Source organism: Sciurus carolinensis, chromosome 11 (genome assembly GCF_902686445.1).
Source record: "Sciurus carolinensis chromosome 11, mSciCar1.2, whole genome shotgun sequence".
In the NCBI taxonomy this organism is placed as follows: domain Eukaryota; kingdom Metazoa; phylum Chordata; class Mammalia; order Rodentia; family Sciuridae; genus Sciurus; species Sciurus carolinensis.
Window position 1 is genome coordinate 9,173,144 of NC_062223.1, and position 25,580 is coordinate 9,198,723.

Consider the following 25,580-nt stretch of genomic DNA (forward strand, 5'->3'; position numbering starts at 1 on the left):
GCTCTCAGAGTAAAAAGGAAAAATGATTTTCCTTTAATAGAATCAAAGATTAAAATTTTAACCAGATCAGCTTGTTTCATAAGGCAAAAGTTAAACTGCATGATGTGCACCTGTAGCCCATCACACTTGAGTCTGGGAATTTGAAATCAGTCTGGGCCACAGAGCTGTATCCTCTCAGAAAACAAATTATGCCTAAGTCTAATCTACTATGACAGGTCACTCTTAAAAACCTTCACTTACTATCCCCATCTAAACAGAATTTTCTACTTGACACATATTTCATCTCTCCTATAGAACTTGTAAAAATGTGTCCCTACCACCAAGAATACTACCTTTCAAAGTATCATTCAATAAATTATGTGTTCAATGAATATCATTAGTTCCCACTTTTGAAACTTGCCAAGATCACTATCAGACGAAGGGGTACAATGGTTATTAAAAGTATGCATCAGTAATAGTCTGTCTTTTAGAGAAAAAAGGACCAAAGTAGGTGTGACCCTCTCCAAAAGAAATGGCAGTGGTAAAGAGAACCCAGCCAGGGAAGGAAAACTGACAGAAAAATATGTGCCAGGACTTAAATGAGAAAACACAAAACACCCAGCACAGAGCCCATGTACGGAAAATAATTCCATGTTTTATCAATAGAGCTGCTCCAATCTCAGCTATCAGTGAATTAGAATAAATCAATTGGATCTGCTACATCTCATCATAACCCTTCCCTGAAAGTCCTATGCCTGGCATTATCGAGTCCGCAGGGTTTGCTTAGTAAATATTGAGACAGGCCCTAACTAGACATAAATCTACATGTTGAAACTGGGGCAAGAAGGTATAGACAATAAAAACATTAAAAACACTCTTGACAGAAACAAGAGGTGATAAGACAGGCACAGTGGTGCACACCTGTAATCCCAGCAGTTTGTGAGGCTGAGGCAGGATTCCAATTCAAAGCCAGCCTCAGTAACCTAGCAAGGCCCTAAGCAACTCAGCGAGACCCTGTCTCTAAATAAAATATTTTAAAAAGGGCTGGGGATGGGTTGGGGTTAAGCACCCCCATGAAGAGTTGATGGCTCTTCCTTGCATTCAGACCCCATCCTCATTGTTCAGTATCTGCAGGATTTTTTTTGCTTAGCATCTAAGGGCTGTTTAGCACCAGTTATGTGATGCTAGCAGCATCATCGTTCAAATATACTTTGGATGTCAGCAGAGCTATACAAATACATAAAGCAATCAGAAAGCATTACTGGTTTTTGGAAGTACTGAAATGTTCTCTGGTGGGAGCCACAGCTCCATTCTCCCATATGACATGAAAGGCGAAAGCTAACCTCTCTTCTTCCCCCAAATCACTTTCTTTTCTTGGACCTGAGTGGGTGTTAGAATGGCACTCATAGAGGTAGGTAATGACTATTTCTACAACAGGGAAAGGCCTACATCTCTAAAGAGCAAGTAGTTGGTAGACCAGTGGAAGAAGTCTTCATTGGAATAAGGCGACCTGGGATTTTCTGTTTAACCTTTTTTTCCCTTTGGCACTTGTAAGTTCTACCTACAAAAAAGAAAGTAACTGAAGTGATGATGTTCAACCAAAGCTGAATATATTAGAATGCCACACCCACCCCTTCTTTTTAAAGGTACAAAAAACCACAAAACAAGTCCAAGCAAGAACTCTCTCAAAGCACACAAACCCTAAGTTGAAAAACCATTTATTTCACCGGAAAGAAAAAAAGTGATTCAATTCTATAGGTCTATCCTTTGGGCCAAAAGAAACCCAGGAGCAGTGACCCTCTCATCAAGGTCATTCCCAAATCCAACACCCACTGGAGGCAGGAGGTGGGGAGGAGACAGCATAGCCCCCACCAGTTTCTGCATACAATGAGGCCTGCTGGGAGAACAGAACGTGAACAGGAAAGCTACAGGAAATACTGAACAACAGGAAGAACAGGAAAATGGGCAGGAGAGAGGAAAGGAAAGGAGAAGGTCTGAACTTAGCAAGGTAAATTAAGGTCCATGGTTCCTGAGGACTGAACGCACAGAGCTGAGAACGTCCCGGAGATGGGGTACCACGAAGGGTGTATTCTCATGCACAACCGCAGCTCGGAATTTCAGCCCACACACATCCCACCTGAAAGAGAGCACAATAAGGGGCTTTACAGCAAAGCTCAAAGGGATTTTACTTCAAAGAACATCTTTACAAAGTCTGGTAATTTAACTCTCCCTTTAAATTTACTTGTACCAGTTCCCCAGTATCATAATCTGAAAGAGAGCTTGAAGGCCAGAAAATTGGGCAGCTAAACAATTCCAGATTAAGGCCTTTCTCTAAATAGTGAATCTTCTTTCATGAGAAAAGGCAAAGACACTTCATTGCTCTGAATGTTAAAATTAGCACCCCCAGAAAAGGTAATTCCACATCATAAACTGTCATCAGAACATGAAAAAGGGAAAGGTTCCAATTAACTCTTCGAGAGTAAAAAAGTCAACAGTATGTTTCAATTAGGGAGTTACTGCCAAGGTCCAAGTTAAAAACCACTCAAAGTCTAGACAAAAGTAGTTATTATTATCAACTGAACAAGTTCTAAAACCTGAGGGCATCCAACTTCACCTAAGGAAGAAACTAACTTTTGAAAGAAGGCACTGGAGGGTATATGTAAGCTATATCAAGTCACTCAAGTTTCTTTTCTAGTCAGTGAACCCAATCGGCTTTTTCCTAGCCAACAGATCTGGGCAAGTTGCAGACCTCCTACCCTAATTGAAAAGATGACACGTATCACCTACACTGTTCCCACAGTATTAAAGAAATCAATGGTAATGTAGGGGACATACTAGGGGGGTACTCAAAACTAAAGGCATTGAGAATTATCCTTAAGTTCAACAGTAACCTCAAAAACCTGGAGCCCAAAGCTGGCAAGCATTGAAAGAGAATATATTCAAGTAAAGCCAAATGGATCATGAGGTTCAAAACATTTCATAAGAGGAGAAAGCCAGAGGACTCAAGGTAAAGCCAGTAGCTCAAGATTATTAAAAGTCATAACAACTAGTGGGAAGATGAAGGGAGTGATCTGCTTATGGCAAAACTCCCAATCCTGGATATCACCATTACCTGAGCATAAAATTAATAGGTGTGTCGTATATTACTATATACCTTGAGGAAATGGAGGATGTTGAATGTAGCACTATGGGAACAGTTAAAAAAAAAAAAAACAAAAACTAGAATGAACTTAATAGGTCATCACAGGACAAATTCAAAGACAGATATACAGTGGGTACTCTTTTAGGAATAAATCTTGAGCTGAGCAGCTAAGTTGGATTTTGGAGTCTGTGCCCAGAATTCCTTGTTGAACTTTTAAGACATGTTTTTTTACTTACTTCTGCTCTGTCAAGTACCTTCTATAAAACAAAAAAGGGTTGAACTGCTTCCCAAATGTCAGAAATACCCTTCAAGATTTAAGATGATGCCATTTTCGTAATCTTCACAGTAATTAGGACCTGAGCAGTGATGACCAATTAACTGTAGTTATGGACTTTACAGAGGTCTTATCAGACCTTTCACATAGCAGGAAGCACACAGGAAACTTGAAGTCCTCAGTAATGTCACAAACCCAGGAAACTCAACCAAAACTTGGAGAAATAGCACACCTCAGTCGGAATGTCTGGGTCCCAGGATCAGTTCAATTACAGCACATAGGTGTGACCCAAGATTCACCAGCACACCATTCTTTGTTCTTCCAGGCACAATCAGAATGACTCCCACTGCTGGGAGCCAGGGGGGTGGGGGTGGGGGGAGGCCAGGAGGGCCAAGGACGTTTACTTCAAAGTTAAGCCACTTAGGACTTCTTTAAACCGTGAACCATGCTAGTAACCTCACCCTAACCCTGCAAAAGCAAGCAAGCAGGGCAGCCTAATTGGAGCCCTTATAGGCTGCAGGAGATGGCAAAACCAGAACAAGGGACACCCCACCGCTCTCACCTCAAGCTTTAAAAGGCTGAGTACCGCGCCCGATCCGCATACTGCTCCCGCTCATACCGGGCCATGTCGTACAGGGAATTCCGCGCGGCTGCTGAAGCTTGGGACAACTCACTCTCATGCCCGTAACCGTAGCCCTCTCCAACAGTGGGAACGGGGGCTGTAGCGCGACGCAGGGGGCTCCGATCCCGCCCGTAATATGAAGTGGAAGCTGCAGTAACAGCAGCAGCAGCTGCTGCTGCAGCAGCGGCTGTGGCAGCAGCAGCTCCTGAGGTCGGCAACAGGTGTCTATCGTAGGGATCGAGAGAGGTGGAGGTGAGGTGACTGGCCATGGCTGTGTTCTGGACTTGTGGCAGCTGGGACAGGGTCTGCTCTGCATAATTATACGCAGAGGCAGCTGCAGCCGCCACTGCCTCATAGGACCGGGCGGCTCGGCAGCGCTTGTAGTAGGCATCGAGCGCTCCGTACGCGTTGTTGTAATACAATGAATCCCCATAGCTCATGGTGTAAGGCGTACGCACTGCTCCATATTGCTCATTATATTGCTCGGTCAAGTCTGCCACGCGGCCCGAACGATCTATTGGACACTCTTTGGACCAGTGCCCCTCTTTCCCGCACCGATAGCAGCCGCTCTGGTCTCCCATCCCGGGCGCAGTCCTAAGCCGGCTGGTGGACAACTGCACGTGCATTCGTTTGCCTTGAAGAAACAGACGCAAGAAGGGTTGCTATCACTTAGTCATAGCCCAAGCCCCTGCCCCAGTCACTGGTCATAGCAGTGACTTTACCTAGACAACTCTTAATGCAGAACTCATCACTGCCAAAAAGATTTTTTTAAAGGGTCCAACATATAGATTCAGTATATGATCTGATTTCCAGCAAAGATCAAGTAGATGAAGAAATGTTAAAGCAATGACACCAATTTACTGCTTACGAAACTACTCTCGCTCAAAAACAAACATCTCATCCATTGCCAAGTAACCATGGCAAAAATGTATTCCAAAAGGTGGCCTGAAGTCAAAGGAATTCAAAATAAGTTAAAGCATATCACAGGTTTCTGACATCTTCAATCTTCACTATCAAGGCTGATTCCACTTGAGCAGGAGGATGCGAAAGCCAGTTCTATATCCCTACCACCACCACCACTCCCCAAAATTAAAGAGAATGGAATAAAGACTCTAAGGTTGCGACTATTTAAGAGTGATCAGGATTTGATCCTGGACTGATCATGGTGGTTTCAAGCTAAATCTGGGAGAATTGTGAGGTTGGGGGACCTAATACAAGTTCAAGGAAAGTCTTCCTCCTTAACTGGGTGCTTGAATTTGCTGGTTCTGATAATCATTGTAATAAGAATTCTTTTACAATCTGACAGCAAATTTTAGTGACCCTCTACTTGGGTGAAAGGAAAACAGGTCAAGTTGTTCACAAAACTTCTCAATTTCTAGAAAGAATTACAAACTATGGAAGAAAAGGGGACTGAGAAAAGTGGAAAATGGACAATAACCACTAAAATTATTGGGCCAAATTGCTCAGTTCAGCAAGATTAAAATGCTTTCTCTTCTTCAAATAAGACAATCTAAGAACAAACAATAATACTATTTTTTCTTTGAAAATCACTATTTGTATTCTGAAAATCAAAAACTAAAAAGAAAAGCGGAAGGTTTTTTGGAAAAGTTAAAACTAAGTTCTAAATCTCTTCAGATAAGTAATTCCCACCTAACAAGACCTACCAATTTGTTGATAAGCAAAAATTCAGAAGGGATCCAAGTCCAGCCAAATCTCTCCAATGCAACTAGCTACAGGCACCCAAACATACAGATGTAAATGAGATGAATGGTTGGAACCAAGGAAGAGTCAATAGATTCACCTTCTAAAATGAGGAAAAATGGTAAATATATAATTTCATCTGCAAAATTAAAGTCAGATTACAGGAGACTTCCAGAAGGAGGTGGAGGGACCAAAATACCAAGAAAAGTCTCAATTTAAACATTATGTCTGGTTAAGTCCAAAGACATTAAAAGAATTAAGGCAATTAAGTACTTAAATATTTTAAAGTGTTAGCCTGTGTCTGGCATTTGCCCAGGGGGCCACATTGGCAGGTAACAAAATCAGAATAAGTAAGTATAAACTAAGAAACTGTGTAGTTCAGAACATAAAGGTGACTAATAAGTGCACTGATCTGTGAACTTGTCAATTCTAATGCCAGAAACAGACATAAATCTTTAAAAACATCTAAAATCAACTTCTTAAAGTGAGCAAACAATACAGAATATATGCAACACTGAAAAACTGAGATGGAAAAAGAACAGTCTTTAATAAGTGCCACTACTCAACATGCACACACAACTTACTAGAATAGTATTAAGAAATAAAAGAGTAAGACTTAGCAAAATGACTGTTTGAGCCCAGGAGGTCCAGGCCAGCATGAAAACACAGCGTGCATACACACACACACACACACACAAAATGACTGCTTGAGCCCAGGAGTTCCAGGCCAGCATGAAAACACAGCGAACACACACACACACACACACACACACACACACACAGAAAAAGAGGGACTGGGAATGTAGTTTAGTGGTAAAATACTTGCCTAATGTGTATAAAGCCCTGGGCTTGATCCCCAGCACCACCAAAAATAAAAAGAAATGAAAGGGTAATATTAAGAAATATAGTGGAAAAAAAAGAATAGGTTACATTAGAGCTAACCTAGAGTTCAAATGATTAGTTCAAAGAATAACCTGTCCTGAATCAGATCATACTGTCCTCCCCTTCCCCATGGAACTGCTACTAGAGACACTACTTCTGTGACTAGGTTACATTATGGAAGTGTCCAAAAATCATGCATCACATCACAACCTTCCACAAGAGCAGTCTTTGTTCCCAATTAAGTTGTTGACAAAATAACTCTCAACTAGCCAATTAAAACAGGAAAGCAACCTAGACCCAAGAGACCTGTGATACTTTTCTTTAATAATGCACAGTAATGCCCATGACACAGGGAACCCATTATATGAGGGAATGATGATTAGACCTCCAGCTATAAGCCCAATTTAAACAAAATGAACACCAAAGATGTCAGTAAAATGCCTCACAATAAGGCAAGTACTTAGGAAAAGAACTAGGCCTTACAGTGTTCATGTTGATACAGTTAGAACACAGGACTGAAATACAGTCATGAGTTATGAGAATGCACTACAGCACTACAATTTGGAAGTTAATTAGAACCAAAGGGAGGTGGCTTTTGACACTGAGGACCCAAAGGGGATGGGAGACGAGAGAGTTCAGCTGACAACTCACTATGGACACTATCTCCTAAATACTACTCTTGCAGAGGGAATTAAAAGCTTAAACCAAGAAAAGATAACAATACCTTTGAAAAACACTGACAATCCACATCACCACCCATGCTGCCTTCTAGGCACAAAAAACAACTCATCTGATCAGGCTCCAATGTAACACTGATCTAAGTACTCTTTTCACCAAAGATGTTGAAGTCAGTCCACCACCCACTCCAACCATTTTAAGACATGCCCTTACTGCCCCAAATTCCAATGCCTCCTTCCCAAGATTCCCGAAATCAGTCTTTTAATTCTGGAGTGGCTTTCTGAGCATAAGCCCTTAGTACAGACACAAGGCAAAATGGACTAGAGCTTTAACTTCTTAAAGATCAGCTATGGTTATTGTAAAGGTGAAAGATGGGGTAAGGTGGGGGTGTTTAACAAATTCTGCCCCTAAAGGGTTGCTTTAACTAGTTCTTCTCATGTCAAATAAAGCATAATGTTAATACTGTGGTGCTGAGGCAACACACTCAGTGAAACACTCTGCAATGTGTCCTACTAACAAAAGTAGAAAAAGAAACAACTGGACATCTTTAAGAGAAAAGGATTTCTAAATTTAGAGGCACAAAAGCCTTAGGGGCTCCAAATGAAAACCAAGTGGTGTTTCTAATAGACTTGCTTTGCCTAAGGTGAAGCCCTTAAAACCTTTGCATTCTCCATTTCAAGAAATGCCTCACCCATACTTAACCCTTCATCACCAGCCAAGCCAACAGCCGTATTTCTACCCCCAAACCCTCCTTTTATTTACCCAACTTTTTCTGCACAGAGCCTTGTGTTCAGCTCTCTACCCAAAGACAGTGGGTTCACCTTGAAACTCTGTGTTATCTAGGCCCCTGATGGCCTCCACTGCATCCTCTGCCCGCTCCATGTGTACAAAGGCATAATCTTTCACGATGTCACATTCGATGACTGGACCATATTCCTCAAACTTGGCGCGAAGCTCCTTGTTAGTGCAGGTGGGACTGATGTTGCCCACATGCAACTTTGTTGAGGTTTTGCTCTTGTTCTTGCTGGCTTCCACATTAATATTCACCCCATGAAGCTTGTAGTGGTGCAGGTTTCGTATGGCATCCTCAGCTGCAGTTTTGTCTTCTATGTGCACAAAGCCATAGTTCTTAATGATGTCACATTCCAGCACCTTTCCATACTGCTCGAAGAGTGAGCGGATCTCTTGCTCTGTGGCCTCCCGGGGCAGGTTTCCAATGAACAGTTTCACCATCTCGATACAACCTGGGAGAGAAGAAACAAGATTTCTAACAAAAGACCTGGGGGGGGGGGGGGGGGATCACCCCTGCCACCTTCACTAGCATATTTCCAATTTTCTCACATGTTCACACTCACATCTCCACACAGTAATGAACGGGAAATGGGAGTGAAGTAAACAGGCCTACTAAGGGAGATCTTTAGTAACTAAGGAGTTTAAGAGTTACATACCTTCAAACAAGAATGCAAATAAAAGTGAAAAGCATAAATGAACATCTGGTGATACTAAGTTTTTCTGTCCACTAGGTGGTCAGTCATAAGACAAAAGTCTAACTACCGGGCTTGCTGGTTGACTGCCTGAAACTACGAATTGGCTCTTCCTCCGGTAATAACCATTTCCGGAAAAGTGGGTCTTGGAAGAGCTATGTTTAGGGGCTTCTATTGGAAGTAATGAACGAGAGAGGCCGTGGGAGAGAGCGTGGCGTGCAGAGTACTGGAAAAGCGTCGGAGTGGGGAACGCCTCTCTCCAGGTACCATCCTACAGGCGCCTGCAGAATGGAGAAATGCCTGGCCAGAGGGAGGCTTCAGGTTCATCAACCAGGCAACAATGTCCCAGGTCCCGAGAAAGTCTCAAGACAAGCTTGTAAATGCTCAATCTAAGGACAGCGGGGTTACCTCGAAGAAAACGTCGCGGCAAGAAGCCGAGACAAGTGGGGAAGCGGCCAGGGTGGGAGAAAAGCTTGGTATTCTCGGGCGGGAGGCGATGGGGGAAGGGCTGCTTCAGGCTTACCGCGCAGTGCCGAGGACCGAGGTCGTCTCTCAGTGACGGGCGCGCAGGCCGCGACCCAACCAGGACACCCCCGATGCCCAAGGTAGTGAGACAAAATTTAACAGAGCAAAGGAAAGGAAGTGGAAGGGCTCGGAGTCTCTCACCGCACGGAAATCGGCAGGGCCTCTTCCTCGCGGCGCGGACGCTTCTGACAAAACGCTAAAATGGCGGCGGCCGCAGCAGTGACTCTGGGTAGAGAGGGGGAGGTGACCTATCCACCGGATTGGCTGTTCAATAAAGTAAATGGCAGGCGTTCCCGAAGATCCTCTTCTTGATTGGTTACCGCGAACGCCAATTACCTGAGAGGCCGGGAAGAGGTGGAAACGTCAGTAACCCGGAGCTTTTATGTGAAAGCCAATGAGCACCAACATAGCTAAGCCGAAGCCACTGATTGGGTAGCAGGTCGGCTTGAGGGAGGAACTACAAACGAGGGTTTCGCCGGCGACTGGCGAACCGCCATTAGGCGGAGCGAGCGAGGAGCCGGTGTGGCAGTCTGTAGCTTCATGGCGCCAACTTTGTTAAGCTTCCACGTTTCGACACTTCCACGTGCACAACACGACAGCATTCTGCACTCCATTTTTGCCCTTTACTCCAAGTATACCCCTCTGAACTCCCAAACGCCACCCACTTCGCAGCCTGGATGCTGTGGGCAGTAGCTTACGCAGACACAGCGCCAGGTAAGAAAAACAGCGAGGGCTCCCACCTGAGAAAAATCAGCCTTCTTCTGCCAGTAACCCGCACTGTAGCCCTGGAAGCCCCGAAGCTCCCCGCAAATATAAAACTACGTATAGGTAGTGAAAGGAACTCTGCAACAGTCTGGGCCCCGCTTGACCACGGTGTGATGACCCAAAAAGTAGGCCGGCCAGAGGCGGCTCTATCCGGGAGGGCAAACCGAATTCCCTCCGCAAGCAGCCTCCCAGGATCCAAAAACAGAACCCTCCCCCTCCCTAAGAAAAAAACGGGAGCAGCAAAGTTTTTTTTGTTGTTGTCGTTTTATTTTATTGGGTGCCATCAACCAGAGCTGTAAGTTTAACACCCCCGCCCAACCGACCTTAGAGGGAAGAGCATTATCACAATCAGCTGTAAACAAATACAATCAAGAACATTCTTCACAGGGTCTCGGCTCCCTCATCACATTTTCTTTCTCACCCTTTGGCTGCTTCATTTGATCCCATGTTCACTGAGCAAGCAACTTCAGTCAAGACCCTTTGCAAAGCAGCTTTTTTGAAAAGGGAATTAAAGGGGAAAGGGGGATGCAAGTGCTGGATGGAAAAACTTAAAATACCAACAAAACAGGCCAAAGCAGTGAATTGTTTATGACGAGAGGGAGCATCAGGAGTGGAGATGACAAACAGAATGTAGTGCTACCCAAAACAGCCACAAAAGAACACGAGGAAGGAATTTTGTACAGCAAAAGGTGAAGTCAGAGTACTGAACAAAAAAGGTGGATTTTTAAAACCCGACATGATTCAGTACTCCAATGGTAGAAAACTAGTGGAGTTTATTCTAGGGTAGAAAAAAGCAAGGTTCTTAAAAAGTCAAAAATATGGCATATGGGGATGTGGTCACTAATCTCACTCCTTTTCATTTTGACTATGATGCACCGCCAAGACTGTTAGGTCACAGTTTGGTAATGAAGAAAACCAATTCTATTTTAGTGTGTTGCACATGCCCTTTCCCAGGGGACCAGCATTAGGTGGTAGTGATCACAACTCTATGCATCAGGAAATGCATATAGTACATACACCTCTCTCATCTCCTTTGTGTGATCTTCCAATTTTTTTTATCCCAGAAACCCTGAAGACCAAACTTTGTTGCAGATACCAAAAAATATGAAGTTAACTCACTCTATGAAACTCCAATCTCTGGACCTGAAAATGAGGCTGTTTTTGTTTGCAGTGCCAGGAATCAAACCCAGAGCCTCATGCATGAGCTCTACTGCTGAGCTTCATCTGCAGCTGGAAAGACCTTTTTCAGACCACAATTCATGCCAATGTGCAAACACGTAAGGACACTCTCAATCTAATTACTGGATTTGCGTTCTGAAATCTCACTAGATCTAGTTATAACTTACTTTGCAAGTCACCCATCTAATCAATTAAAACATCCCCATGCTTTTTAAAATCAATTACATTTGGTGGGGGTGGGACCAAACTCCCTCCCTTAACTATAATACCCTATTCAAAGTTCCTGCTGGAATCTCTCAATCTGTTTAACCACTACCACCCTTCCAGACACAAGCCTTATGGTACCAAGCTCATTCAGATTGGAATATTCTTTCTGGAGATGCTTCATTGCCCAGCCCATTTAAAGGCTTCCTCTACTCCAACCTTGCCTTGCAACTCTATTTCAACTCAAAATCCTAGCACTTGTAATTCTATTTTTTCATTTTCTGCCCCTCTCCTGTCCCTGTAAATACTTTTTCCATACCATATTCCCAATGTTAGAACTGCACCTGGCACATGGAAGACCCTCAAATACTAAGTTAAAAAGTGAAAGAATGAATGCATGAGTTAATTTGATTACCAAAAGGAGGTGAGTTTGATTTCCAGTCAGTTTCAGGTTAAGAACCTGGATGGGGCTGAGGATGTAGCTTAGCAATCAAGTATTTGCCTAGCATGTGCAAGGACCTGGGTTCCATCCCCAGCACTGCAAAGAGGAAAAAAAGAAAACTCTGGACACTCAACAGTACTGAAAACATGTACCTTTACTCATATTAGCTAGTCTAACTTTCCAAGCTCCTGCAACAAAAAGCAGATGGCCAAAAGCCAGAGATAATCTATGCTAAGAGCTTTTGAGCACTTTGACAAATGAAACTTTAGGAAGAGAGGTTTGTAGCTTGAGTGTCTTCATATTGATGCTTACCCAAATGTATTCTACTGAAAACTAAAGGAACTTAATGTTTGCCCCGGGGGGGGGGGGGGGGGGGCGACATCTGATCCAAATCCCCCTTTTTAAAAAATATATATTTTAGTTGTCAATGGACCTTTATTTTTTATTTATATGCCGTGCTGAGAATCGAACCCAGTGCCTCACACATAGCTTAGGCAAGTGCTCTACCACTGAGCTACAACCCCAGTCTCTAAATCCTCTACCTTATTCATGGCTCTATTACAGAGAGAATAACACTTAATGAATGTTTAACAGACCCTTGTCTGGAACACCTTAGATGCCATTTTAGTGATTCCGAGTTTTTTGTTTGGTTGGTTGTTTGATACTAAGGATTTAGCCTGGGGGGTGCCTAACTACTGAGCCAAATAAATCTTCAACCCTTTGAGATAGGGCCTCACTAAGTTTCTACAGCTATCTTTGAACTTGTGATCCTTCAGCCTCCAAGCTGCTGGGATTATGGGCATGCACCACCATGCCTGGCTTTTTCTTTTTTTGAGATTAAGTCTCACTTTTGTTGCACGACTGTTCTTAAATTCCTGAGTGCAAGTGATTCTCCAGCCTCAGTTTCCCAAGGGTCTACATAGGCCTGTGCTACCATGTCCAGACATTTTGGTGATTGAGTTTGCTGATTGAGGGGGTGGAGGGATTGCTGATCAGGCTACCAAGTTCATAAAAGGTAAAGTTATTTGTCTGAAGTCATCCAGAAAGCTGACATTTTATCAAAGCCTAGAATAAATCTGCATTTTGGCTGCAAACAAACAGGAGGAATAATATTACATGCATATAACTGAGAAATGAGACAGCTTAGACTTTTGAAAGGGAAATGGGCAAATCCACACGTAAGGGTAACATTAAGGTCAGTGAAAACTTAAGACATGAATAATCTATATTAGCTTCATACCCTTAAGGGTGAATATTACAATTTATACTCCTAATAACTCTGGTTCCTGGTCCAGAAATGAATTACCGATATGATAAAGGCCCCAATTCTCCAGGAATGGTCATAGGGAGCCAGTAAGCCAACCAAGCAGGCATTTCAGGCCTCTACTCCCACTGCCAGTCACACACCCTTAGACTTCTTTAATGTTCCTAACCTCATACAGTAATCTTTCCTCATATCCACAAGAATGTGATCCTAGAACAGAGGAGTATTGCCAGAGACTGGAAGTAGCCAAAACATATGGCCCAGTGGCCTAAGTCACTCCCAGGCATGACTCACTGCAAAAATTCACTACCTTCACAGCGACCCAGGTGCTACATTCACACCTACATCCAAAGTCTTTGCTCAGAGCTGTGTACTACAGCCATCTCAATCTATGATGGCTAGCATTTAATGAGAAGTGACTATATGAGGCCCTATACTTGTGACATGTTCTCATTTAACCCTCTCTCAACACTAGCATAGTGTAAAGATTACAAGCAAAGTTCAGATGGTTGGTTCAAATCCTTGATCCAGCACTTTGTTAGCCTTGTGATTTTTTTTCCCCAGTGCTGGGGATGGAATCCACATGTAATCTGGAAAAAAAAAAAAAACTAATCTGTAGCCTCAATTTCCCCACTTATAAAGTAGGTTTAGAAATATCTAGCTTGGGCCCAGTGGTGTACACCTGTAATCCCAATAACTCAAGAGGCTGAGATAGGAGGACAAAGTTCAAGGACTTAGCAATTTAGCAAGACACTGTCTCAAAAGATAAAAAGCACTGGGGATATAGTTCAGGTGGTAAAGCATGCTTGGATTCAATCCCCAGTACCAAACAAAACAAACCTATAAAAATCATATATTTTGGTTGTATGAAGATTAATTAACATATGAAAAGCACTTTTGTGTGTGTATGTTTGTGTATGGTGCTGAGAATTGAATCCAGGGCTTTGGGCATGCTAGGCAAGCACTCTGAACAACTGAGCTGTATCCCCAGCCCAGAAAAGCACTTTTAACAGTGTTGAGCACATGTTGGATGACAAAACTGAGCCAGAGTTCCTGACGTCCAAAATCACATGGCCAAGAGGTACAGCCAGGATTCAAACTCAGGAAACCTGAGACAACAGTGTTCTTATTCTCAGTAAAGCTACTTTTCAAATCAAATCCCACCTCCAGAAAGTACTCTCTGCCTACTAGGGATGCCACATCCTCTCCTTCCTAACCTAACCATTTGTCTACCATTACTTATTAACTATAACTGGTTCACTGAGGTAGGTCATTGAAACTTCCAGACTGTAACTTTTTCTAGGTCAGACCAAGTGTTCAGTTACCTGAACACTGCATTCCAAGCACTACAGATATTTCAAATGATTTAGAGCTAAACCTGAAACTCAGTTTTATGACTTTTTAAAGGTATAAATTTTCCATATGCTGTCCTCTATTACTAAATTTCTAATACATACTCATCCATAAATCTAGTAATGTATTTTCATTACGACTTCATCCATCCATGAGAGTCCACAGACTTGGCTTGGCTGGACAGAATGCCTGGAGAATCAACAGACTGTGTAAGGACTTTGGCAGAACTTAACTAGGGGTTATGACTATTAGGCAGCCTACCTGTAGAGACTGGCCCCTCAGTGACAGTCCCATTATCTCCATTAAAAGAGATGGGGCCCCAGGCCCCAAACTAAACAGAATTTAAAACAAGGTTCAACTCAAGAGAGTGAGTTGGCAAGGCTAGAAGCCTCTATTTGGTCTTGTTCCAAGAATAAACCAACTAAACCAATGACCACCAAGTTGTAGAGGTGATAGGTGTAAAGTTGAATGATCAGAAGATACACTGAGCGCCCATTTTCCTAAAACATACATCAAATGTCTCTCCTCTCATTCACTAAACCCAACTTTCCCCAAGTTATAGGATCTTGGAAATGAAATAAAAAATCAAAGTATGAGTGGAATATGGGATTAACACAGATGGCACATTTAAATAAAAGAGGGGAGATTTTAAAACATCTGCAAGAGAAAGGAAAATGACAAAATGATTCGGCTTTGTAGCTCCTTCTGGCCTGAAAGCCTGAGGGCTGAGGCAGCAAGGGCATCAGGACCTAAAAATGACAGACAGTTAGTGTGATCAAATAGGCCAGGTCACTCTGAAGAGTTGGGGCTGCAATAAAGAATGTCAACACTGGCCCTGAAAGCACACTAAGCTTTTTGCAAGGAATCATGGGATTGGGACAGTGGCAGAACTCTCACTGGAGAGAAAGGAAGATGACAGAAAGCCACATTGACAAAGAAATATTGCAAATACACAGGCCACAATCATAGCCCTATAATCAACCCTCAATTTTCCAGTGTAATAATCAAAGCTCAGCTTGTTAGCATGGCCCTCAGATCATTATACCATCACACAGAAAAGTAACAAGAAACCTAAGAAACTTCTATTTCATTCTTCCCCAGTCCTGCAAAGAAATAAAAAGGAGCAGCAAAGCACCCAAAGGCAAAGCAATGAGCAGAAAGAGAAGCAAAGAAAAGAGCTATGGCCCTTGTATTCCCTTAGATGACCCCCGTTAGCATCCACAAATACGAGCTCATGGTTTTAAAACCATATTTTTGCACGCTTGGCAGAGGGAAGAGGACATCCAGGGCAAACTTCTCTTGTCATAGGCACATTCACGTGAAGCTAATGAGGAGGAAGACAACCCACCTGAACTCTACTTGACCCACATACCTCCCCAGTAACTTTGCCCTAGCAGGTTCCCAAATCAAGTCTCTAAAGCACCCTTTCCACAGGAGCATGAGTAGGTTTTCCTGATATCACCCAATCCAACCAGTCTTATTTCATTCACCCATCATTACCAAGCCTCCATCCTGTTGTTGAAATTGTCGTATTTTTTGCCCAGGTCCTCAACTCCCAGCTCTGAAATAAAAGTACTGGCAGAATCCTCAATTTCTCACCCAATTCTAGCATCCCGATTTCATTTTACTTGCACCTCACCCGCTTCCCACAGTCTGACACCTCCAAATATAAACCCAGCAAGAAGACATCTAAAAACCATTAACAGATGGGGACAGGGAAAGGAGTCTCAGGTGCTGTGATGGCAGGGGTTAGCAGGATGCGGGAGAACACTCCATGGTGAAATTCAACAGGCGAAGTACCAGGACTCTGGCCAGAATGCCTCATAATTGCCTCAAAATTTCCCTGCTCCATCCTTTCTCCAACCACAGGGAAGCATCAGATAGGGACATTACTCCCACCCCACTATGGCTCCTTTCCAGGTCCCAGCCCCAGTGCTCTTTAGAGCCAACTGTCTGAAGGATACGCCTGTCTTTTAAACACCAAAGCAGCCCATTCCCCACTTATTGAGAAAAGCCAAACCCTACAACCACCCTGCTGGAGCTCAGGTTGTTTCTGGAGAAAAGGCAGGGAAATGGTCAACCACAGGCAGAGGAAAATGGGTATTATAGACTGCATTTTGATGTGATCAAGTTGAGGGCTAAGAAGTCCAACCACTTTGTCTGGACTGTCTTGCCCTAAAGATGGTTGATGGCTAGTAGGACGCCAATAAGCTAAATCCCACTGGGCAGCAGGGAAATCATTCTAATTCCCACATTCAAACCCCTTTCCAAACCCACCCTGGTTTCTCAGGCTGTTTGCCCTTTAGCTATCATGACTTCCTGGATGTCAAACTGGCTCCTCTGACACTGAGTGCAATCAAGACAATGACAACCAGGTTTCCAAACTGCAAATCGCCCCAAGTTTTATTTGTAGTCCATACAAAAGGGGGGGAAATTAAGGTTTTCTAACACCACCTACTTGGGGAGATGGGGAATTGGGACTGTGCTGCTCACCATCGCTAGGACATCAGTGGTGAGCAGGGATTTGGACACATACCAACTGACTGTCCCAATAGGATCTCAGTCTCAACAGTCTACAGAGGAACAATCAGGGCCCCCTGGACTGCTGGAACAGCTTGGCGCACAGGAAATGGTTAAACTAACCCTTTCCTGGCCTCCCTCACATCTAAAAGAAAAAGGCGCCGCCGACCTCAGCTGCAGGTTGCTTCCCCATCCAGACGACCTTAAATATCGCGCACAAAAATAAAAGGGAGCCAGGAAAAAATAAAAACAAAAGTAATTCCCATTCTGGAGAGATGGGAGGCAGGGTAGAGGGGAAACCGCAGATCTAGAGCCAGTAACAAGATGTGATGCTGAGGCGAAGGAACAAAGTAGGTTACTGCCAAACACTCAAAAGGATGGTCTCCTGGGGAAGGCCCACATGGTAGAGGGAGGGGATGAAAAACCGAATTGGGAGAGGTATGGGCCAGAGTGGTTATAACCTGGGTCTGCACCCTACCTACCTCTCCCTCCCTCCCCGTGGTGCCCCAACCCCAGGATGGCCCTACATGCGGCGCTGGTAGCCAGAGTGCATCTGAGCTGCCCGCAGGTAATCATTATAGGAGCCCGAATAGCGTGCGTAATCGGAATGGGCATCGGGCAGGCGACGGTAATCCAGCGAGGACTTTGTCGGCGAGCGGCGGAACGAAAGCTGCGACTCTGATAAACGGCGGTAATCAGAGAGCTCGGCTAAACGCCGGTCGGAACCATACCTAGTCGAGAGAAGAAGACAGTTGGTGAATGAGACAATTGAGGGGAGGGCTCCGATGGGCATGGGGGAGATGCCAATAGGGACAGGGAGGGTGTGATCAGATTTGTGTCCAACAGATTGGTTTCCTTTTGTCAGAAGGTTCTTCACCCTATCCAGGCCAAGAAATCAAGCCTGGGTTCAACTCATTTAGGAAACCAAGCCCTCCACTGAAGCCCTCCTTTCCAAAGTGGCCAAGGTGAATTTTGGTCTACAGTCCCAAACCACAAACAATCCCCACCCATGGGCACTACACAAAGACCTTGGTTGTTTATCAACAGAACGGCGGACGAAAGCAAGGTCCCCAACTTCCCACAGAGTGGACGCATCTCATAAACTTGCCTTCAGCCATTAAGTGCCAAAGGGACTACTCTTTCACACCCACCCCCAACATCAGGACAACCAGGTAACAGGCTTAAGAATCCTTGAGACACTGGGAAAGGGTATGGGCCACAATCCTGCAGGCAGTGGCTCCTAAGGCACTTGGGCTGGTCTAGAGTGGTGACATTTTCCCAGTCTAACTACCTAGTACTACCCCAGGCTGAGCGCTGTGCTCCACCTGAACCCTGGTGACCAGAAAAGTTCACAGACTCCGACCCCCTCGGCCTCTGCACATCCCACAGGAGTAAAGGAGAAAAGACCGAGGGAGGGGCCTATAGTTCCCCTCCCATGCCAACCTCAGCCCCTTGCCCTAAGCCCCAGCTGGGGGCAGAGGCGGGGGGGCATACAGTACCTTTTCGACATGGCGACAGCCTTTTTGTAGGGATCGTCGTAGCTGGCCCGGGGTGGGGAGAGGCGGGTACGCTCATAGGGCGGCGGGGTGCTGTTGGCGTTGGCAACGGCCCCCTGGGACATGGACAGGTAGGCTGCAGACGGCTGACCTGCCCCATCGTAGGCATTGCCCGGCTGGCCACGGTAGGAGGCAGCAGCCTGAGGATGCTGCTGGGCAGCATAGGAAGCAGCCAATGAGGCTGATGACTGAGTGCGGTAAGGAGCTGCCAGGGTGGCAGAAGGCTGGGCCCCGTAGGCAGCTGCGGCACCATAGGAGCCAGTGGCCGCAGCAGCCGACTGAGCCCCATAGGAGCCTGACAGGCCCATTGATGCTTGGGCCCCATAACTATTCAGTTGGGTCTGGACAACTGGCTGGGCCCCATAGGAGCCAGCCATTGGGGTAGTGGCTTGTGCAGCGTAGGCGGCTGGCTGGCTGGCATAGGCAGCAGCTGTGGCTGGCTGTGCCACATAAGCAGCAGGCTGGGAAGAGTAGGAAGCAGCCTGCTGTGCAGCATATGGGGCAGACTGGGCATTGTAAGAAGCCGAGGGCTGGGCATTGTAAGAAGCTGCCTGGGCTCCATAAGCTAGTGAGGAGGCTGCAGACTGGGCCCCATAGGAGGCAGCCTGAGCCCCATAGGAGCCTAAGGAGGAAGCTGCTCCCTGGGTGTTGTAGGAGGAAGCAGCTGCACGAACCCCATAGGAAGAGGCAGCCTGGGCGCCATAAGAGGATGGCTGGTTACCATAGGAGGCAAGGGAGGAGCCCTGAGCCCCATAGGAGTTGAGTGAAGAAGCTGCAGCCGCCTGACCCCCATAGGAGGAGAGGGCTGAGGCTGAGGGTTGGGCTCCACCATATGGGCCGAGCGAGGAAGCTGCGGCAGACTGGGAGCTAGGGCTAGCCAGCTGGCCCCTGTATGGGGCCCCAAGGGAGACAGAGGGCTGAGCGCGGTAAGAGGCTGCCTGGGCTGTCATGGGCTGAGTCCGATAGCCGACACCCAAAGAGGCAGAAGGCTGGGCCCTGTAGGCAGCTCCCAGCGACACTGAGGGCTGGGCCCGGTAGGTGGCTGGCTGGGCCGTCAGAGGAGCCACATAAGAGGCTCGGGGAGGTGAACGGCGCAGGGGGCTTCGGTCGCGACCAAAGAAGGGTGGCGTGGGCTGACGGGCTTGCCCATCAAAACCACCAGTGCTGTTGCCAAAAGCCTGTTGGTAGTCGAAGGTGGCAGAGAAGCCACCAGTTCCAGGGAATGCCGTATCCCCAGCCCCTGGTTTCTTGGTCTTGTCCCCAGACTGGATAGCCAGGCCAGGCCCCTTCTTCTGACCCTTGGTTGAGAGTTCCACGTTGATGCGCTTGCCCTTCACTTCTTTGCCGTTGAGCTGCGCGATGGCGGCTTTGGCATCTGCTTCCTTCTCCATGTGAACAAACGCGTAGTCTGATAAAGCAGCAGACAGAGGGTTAGCAATTAGGGGGGTAGGGCATGCTACCCGATGGGTCCCAAATTGGATACAACAGCACCCAGCTGTTGCCAGCTACCTCCAGGCCACCAAACCCTCCTCTCCAGGAGTATGTCATAAAATATGGCTCCCACATAACAAAGTGTCTGACTATCCCAAGCAGTCGCCTTTGACTAGGGCTTTTTCCCATTCTCCCCTGTCCCCTACCACTTCACCCAACTCCCTGGTGAAAAAGAAAGAGCAAAGAAGAACTGCAGCACAGGTTAAAAATCTTCGCAGCTATTATAAGTATAAACTAGCAGACAAAACAAAAGAAGGGTTCCTGGATCACTCAATTATCCAGTGTTCTCAACCCAAGCTCACCAAACACCAAGGCTCACCTTTGATGCTTAGCTCTCAAGCACTAGAAATGACTACTCACATTTTGCCACAAGCCATCTCTCAGCCTAGCTCCAATTAAGGTGAGATTCAATTCAGGCAAGAGAGTTAAACTACAAAGAGCAAGCAGTTCACAAAATTCCTCCAATATAATCTCCTCCCTTTTCAAATTACTTTCCTGTTTTCAAAGCACTTTCATACACACAACCTCACTTGGGCCTTACAATACTGTGAGATGGCAAGACAAAGAATCATCATCTCCACTTTACTGATGGGCAAACGTCCAAAAATTTTTATGCAGTTGGCCCAAATCAAAGTATATAATGCCAGGACCAGTTTCAGCTCTTTATGCCCCATGCCCCTTTGCTACACCAGTCTGTCCCTATGAAGTCAACATGAAAGGCATAACTGTGTAGCATGACTAAAAATGTAAGCTCAGAAGGGGAGATGCTAGATCCTATGTCAACAAGGTACAGAAATGGAAACTAAGACCCTCTCCCTCAGCCACCCTACATCTTCCACCATTTCCTCTTTAAGGGACACAGAGAGGTATCCCTTACCCTTTGGGCTTCTGTTCTTAAGACAGACTGTTTACAGGAAAGATCTGGTTTCTCAGCTATAAGGCAAGAAGCTACAAATGCTGCAAGCTAGAAGGTAACCCTGAGGCTTTCTTTCAAGACCTGAATGAGTTGTGCTGGGAAGAGGATCTAAGATAAGCTGTGAGTCTCTATTCATCTACCACAGAAGAAAACTTTAGAAGTGAAAAGAAATTCTAGATCGTGTCCATACTATAAACTGCAATGGTATATAAACAAGATCTGAAGAACAATGATAGGAATCTGTCCCTGAGAAATAAAGCCCTGCAGTTAAGCCCACTCTGGACCTATGGCTACTTTAAGAAAAAAATCCAAATGCTGAGATCCAATCTCTAGCATGTAGGTTTAAGAAATAAAAAGGTACCTGTGAAGTTACCAAGGTTCCATTCTCCAATAAAAGATATCCTTTTAACAGTCTTCACACAAGTGTCCTAATTTTTAGAAATCTTCATTCTGGGATACCCTCTCTAGATAATATTCTTTAGAATATTTTTCTCTAAAAAAACACAATGTCATCTGTACACACAAACTTGGAACCTACTAGAGATGATAAAAGAACAAAATGAACTATCACAACTCTCAGTCCTCAACACCCCCACAAACAGAGCCTGATTATTTACCAATTATGAAAAGCTAAGCATTCCAATTCACTTGGCCATAAAGATACTAGAATTGTCCTCTGATCTCTCATCTTCATTCTGGGTAGCTAGCTAAAAACAGCAGCAGGTGGTCTAACATCTCTAAAAGCAGAGATTGAGTTGACCCTCAGGAATGGCAAAACCACCTGGATAATGCAATGATAGGCAGAAAGGCTCACTCAAAGAAAGAGAAAGCAGGAAGATTTGCTAGAGCTTATAGGCAAGACAACGGGAGGTGGGGACGAAGGGGACGATCTCCAGGCACTGTGAGGGATTAAAGGAACCACACCACATTCCTGATTATTCCTGATTATTTTGTCTACAAATTCCCACAACAGCCTGTTGTCTACTCCCTACACAGCTGGGTTTTATTAAGACACCAAGAAGTAAAATTTTAAAATTAAGATTTCAGGTCTGGAAATGTATCTCGGTGAGCAGAGCTCATGCTTAACATGTGTGAGGCTCCAGGTCAATTTCCTGCACTGAAAAAGAAAAGGGTGGAGGAGGATTGAGATTTCACATGTTCAATTCAACTGACAGTCTTAGTGAAGTATGTAACTGATGGTGGGGGGAGGAGATACAATTATAGCCAAATTATATCAGGAACTTTCTAAGCTTGACATTGAAAGTTAAGTATGACCAGTTTGTCCAGATGACTCAATCCCATCAGGGTTAACTGTGCCCTATCACAGTGAGCAGCCAAACTCAGACCGAGCCCTGTCAAAGATGCCCAGAAACCCAACTCCTCCCCAGGCAACAAAGTATCAGAGATCTTAAGAACTCCAGGGACTCTTGCCTGGATAGTAAGTTCAAAGTAACCTCTTCATCAAAACTAGCATTAATCCTAGCAAGTAATGTTTTGCAGATACCACCTAATGGTGTGATAGCATCACAATTCCTCTAGTACTAAAGTTAAGAGAATCCAGAAAAACATTTCCTATCCTAAGAAGATAAAAAATAAAAAAAAAAAAATAAAAAAAAAAAAAAAACACCGTGAAACTATAGAGCTCAGTATAAAAAGGATGGCTACCCACAAAAAGAGAGAAGACATAATTTTCCTCTTCTGACTCAGACCTCCCCTGAAGTATGCAAGTGGTTTTTGAAGCTGTTCATCTTTGAACACCCAATAGGACAGAGCTGTGGAGAGTGGTTACCACTGTTGCTATGGACATTTTTGGTCTACAAATCATATCTAAGCTCCCAGAGTAACCAAGCAACCATATTTTTCTCCGTGAAATAAAACAGAGCTGGCTGTCCTGTGCTTTTTGAAAACCTGGCAGGGCTGAGGGTGTGGCTCAAAGGTAGAGCCACTAGTCCAGCATATGTAAGGTCCTGAGTTTGATCCCCAGCACTGCAAACCAAAAGACCTGACAGCAAACAGAAAACTCAATCAAATGCCCATTCACAGTCCAAGAAATGAGTAAGCTTTTTATTAAGCCAGTCTCTTCTACTACATTCCCAACTTTAAATCCTCAAACCTTTTCACCCCAAAGAGCTATAAAAGTATCAGTAAGGGATATCAGTGTATCAGGTGCTGTTGAATATAAGCCTAACAACAAGTAACAGTGGAAGACCCCTCCCTGAGGAAATCAAAGCATTTCTAACAAACGTTTACAAAGGGACAAAATGCACAAAATTTTCCAACTCTCACAGGAAAACAGTCGGAAATTCTAAAACTCATGTGAAGTTTTCATGCACTTCACCACCATCTCCCCTGCCCAACCCCCATCACTTAGTGTTGGTCCCAGGCAAATTCAGGAACACTTTTGGCTTTCTCTATAACCTGAGAGCAAGCTTCATGATCATGAGTTCCATTGAGACTGTCCCAAGATACTGATTCTAGACTCCCAATCTACCAGTCACCTGCCTAACTACAAAAGAAACCTAACAGATTAATTAAACACAAAACTCTCACATCCCTTTCGGGTCAAATACCCAGTCTGAAACCCTCCCACTCTTTTATTCTAAACAAAAGCAAAAATCCATGCACCATACAGCCTGCCTCAGAGCACCCAGCAGGAAAGCCCGATTCCGGATAGTCGTGGACTTGCATAACCTAAGTTGAGGAAAATAGAATGGAGTATTAATGCAGAATAAGGATTTCTTCCTAGCAAGGGACACTATGACCTTTTACACTTCCCCCACTTATGGAAAGGACAAGGAATAGCAAAAGTGCCTTTCCAGGACAAAAAAAGAAATATCTTTGGTGAGAATGAACAAGCAACTGCACCCGTTTATTCCTCATCCTCAAAACTTCTCACAATGTAAGAGCAGGGATGAATCCAACACCAGGAAGGCAAGACATACTCCCAGGTGCATCCTTGAAGATAACAGGGCAAAGTTAACTCAGATCTGTTCCTAAGTGGAACAGAGACAGGCCACATATAAACAAGGGCTGACCCATCAACTCTTCCCCAAAAAGAGTAAGAAAGAACTTAGGGGAACAACCCAGATTAATTAAAAAAAAAAAAAAAAAAAAAAAAAAGTGAACTGGGCTCCAAAAAGGAAGAAGTCAAGTCTAAATTATGGTGACAATTTTTCTCAAAGAAAAGGCAAACTAAGGATCTGCCCTGGGAATTAGTTCAAGCAATGACAACTACTGAGTAAATCGTTTTCAGCCAATGTTTAAGGAAGACCTCTCACACACCTCTCCCCATAACCCCCTCAGCCAAAGTATGCCCCCGTGCAAAGTCTCCAAACTTATGAAAGAATGACACTACCCTGGGGCACCGGTAAAGGCTACACAAAAGGGGCCCTCATAAAACAAGTCTCCTTCCACAAGCAAAAAGGTCAGGTTTCCAACTAACAGATATAAAATCGAGCCCAAAGGGAGGGGTAAGAGGAAACAGGTTTGAAGGAGTTGGAAAGCACAGAGCTGCCACGTCTAACCCATCAAATACTGAAATACCAAAGTGGCTCGGAAGGGGCCCCTCCTGTACCCATGAGAAGACCCGTGCCAGACAATACTAAAAGATCCCAGCCCGAGAAACGTCCAAGGGCCCCGTTACCTTCCGCTTGGGAGCATTCATCGGGAGGGAACACGAGGGCGGCCTTGGGGCGTCAGCCCCCACCTTTTCCCTCTTCCCTTGCTCTGACCGACGTCTGGAGAGGAAGTGGGGAAGTGGCGAAATCTTCCCCGCTCCATGATCCGGCTTGTGCCCGTCACTTCCCAATTTCCGCTCGGTGCCAGGCCCAGGAGACCAGAAGACGCGCCCCCGGTACACTCGCAAGTCTCTGGCGCGTCTCTGGCGCGTCCCCGGCCCCGTGGCTTGGCTCTCAGTGGCCGCCGCACCCACCCAGAGCCGCTTCCTCCCACTTGGTGAACGGTGCCTGGACCGCAGGGGAGGAGGGTGGCTCTGCCCAACACGCCCCCAACACCTCCGGCCTCGCCCCCGCGCACTTCCCCACCCTGCCCAACCGCGCAGTGACCGACCCCCGGGTAAGGGGCGTGGCTAACAGGCAGAGTGCCCCGAGCGCGCCCCCGCCCCCGAGCGTGCCTCCGTGTTACCTTTTACCACGTCACACTCGATGACGCGTCCGCGGCGCTCGAAGAGGCTGCGCAATTCCTGGCTCGTGCATGCGGCCGACACATTGCCCACGAAAATCTTCCAAGTGTTCAGCGGCCTTGGGCGCGACATCTCCACCACGAGCGCGCGCCCCGGCCGCAGCTCGTGGCCGTGCAAGGCCTCGATGGCGCGCAGCGCGCCTGCGTTCTCGCGCATGTGCACGAAGGCAAACTGTTTCATGACGGCGCAGCTCATGACCGTGCCGTAGGGCGCGAAGAGGGCTGCCAGCTCCTCCGGCGTTGTATCCGCCCCGTCGACGTTGCCCACGAATATCTTCATCTTGCCGCCGCAGCCGCCTTCCCGGAGAGCCGGGACTGCTCCGGACTGCTCCTCCAGCGACAGCCGAGACGTCCGACCGACCGGCAGTCCTCCCCAGGAATGGCTGGCGACCGAGAACCCCGC

General features: G+C 45.6%; 1 protein-coding gene across 6 annotated transcripts; it reads right to left on the reverse strand.

Moving 5' to 3' along the window:
- Nucleotides 1–1,680: 1,680 nt before the first annotated feature.
- On the reverse strand, nucleotides 1,681–25,580 carry Rbm14 (RNA binding motif protein 14). 6 transcript variants are annotated; one of them, XM_047519655.1, is made up of 4 exons: nucleotides 9,286–9,596; nucleotides 8,100–8,522; nucleotides 3,958–4,651; nucleotides 1,681–2,116 (listed from the first exon to the last, which is right to left on the reverse strand). In XM_047519655.1, the coding sequence occupies exons 2-3, from the start codon at nucleotides 8,509–8,511 to the stop codon at nucleotides 3,966–3,968; spliced, it is 1,098 nt and encodes a 365-aa protein (XP_047375611.1). In that variant the 5' UTR covers nucleotides 8,512–8,522; nucleotides 9,286–9,596; the 3' UTR covers nucleotides 1,681–2,116; nucleotides 3,958–3,965. The 6 variants fall into 6 exon arrangements, with proteins under 6 accessions (XP_047375611.1, XP_047375614.1, XP_047375613.1 ...); XM_047519658.1 differs by lacking the exon at nucleotides 3,958–4,651 and having other exon boundaries at nucleotides 9,286–9,592; XM_047519657.1 differs by lacking the exons at nucleotides 1,681–2,116; nucleotides 3,958–4,651; nucleotides 8,100–8,522 and adding exons at nucleotides 19,868–19,978; nucleotides 25,121–25,580 and having other exon boundaries at nucleotides 9,290–9,623.

What these genes read in the sequence shown, in the direction of transcription:
- Rbm14 (XM_047519654.1), bottom strand. Translation starts at nt 25,457, where the DNA reads ATGAAGATATTCGTGGGCAACGTCGACGGGGCGGATACAACGCCGGAG. An exon ending in CGAGTGTGACGTGGTAAAAG is followed by an intron (nt 19,979 to 25,120) that starts GTAACACGGAGG and finishes CTGCTTTATCAG; the next exon opens with ACTACGCGTTTGTTCACATG. An exon ending in GCTGTCGCCATGTCGAAAAG is followed by an intron (nt 17,746 to 18,513) that starts GTACTGTATGCC and finishes TCTCTCGACTAG; the next exon opens with GTATGGTTCCGACCGGCGTT.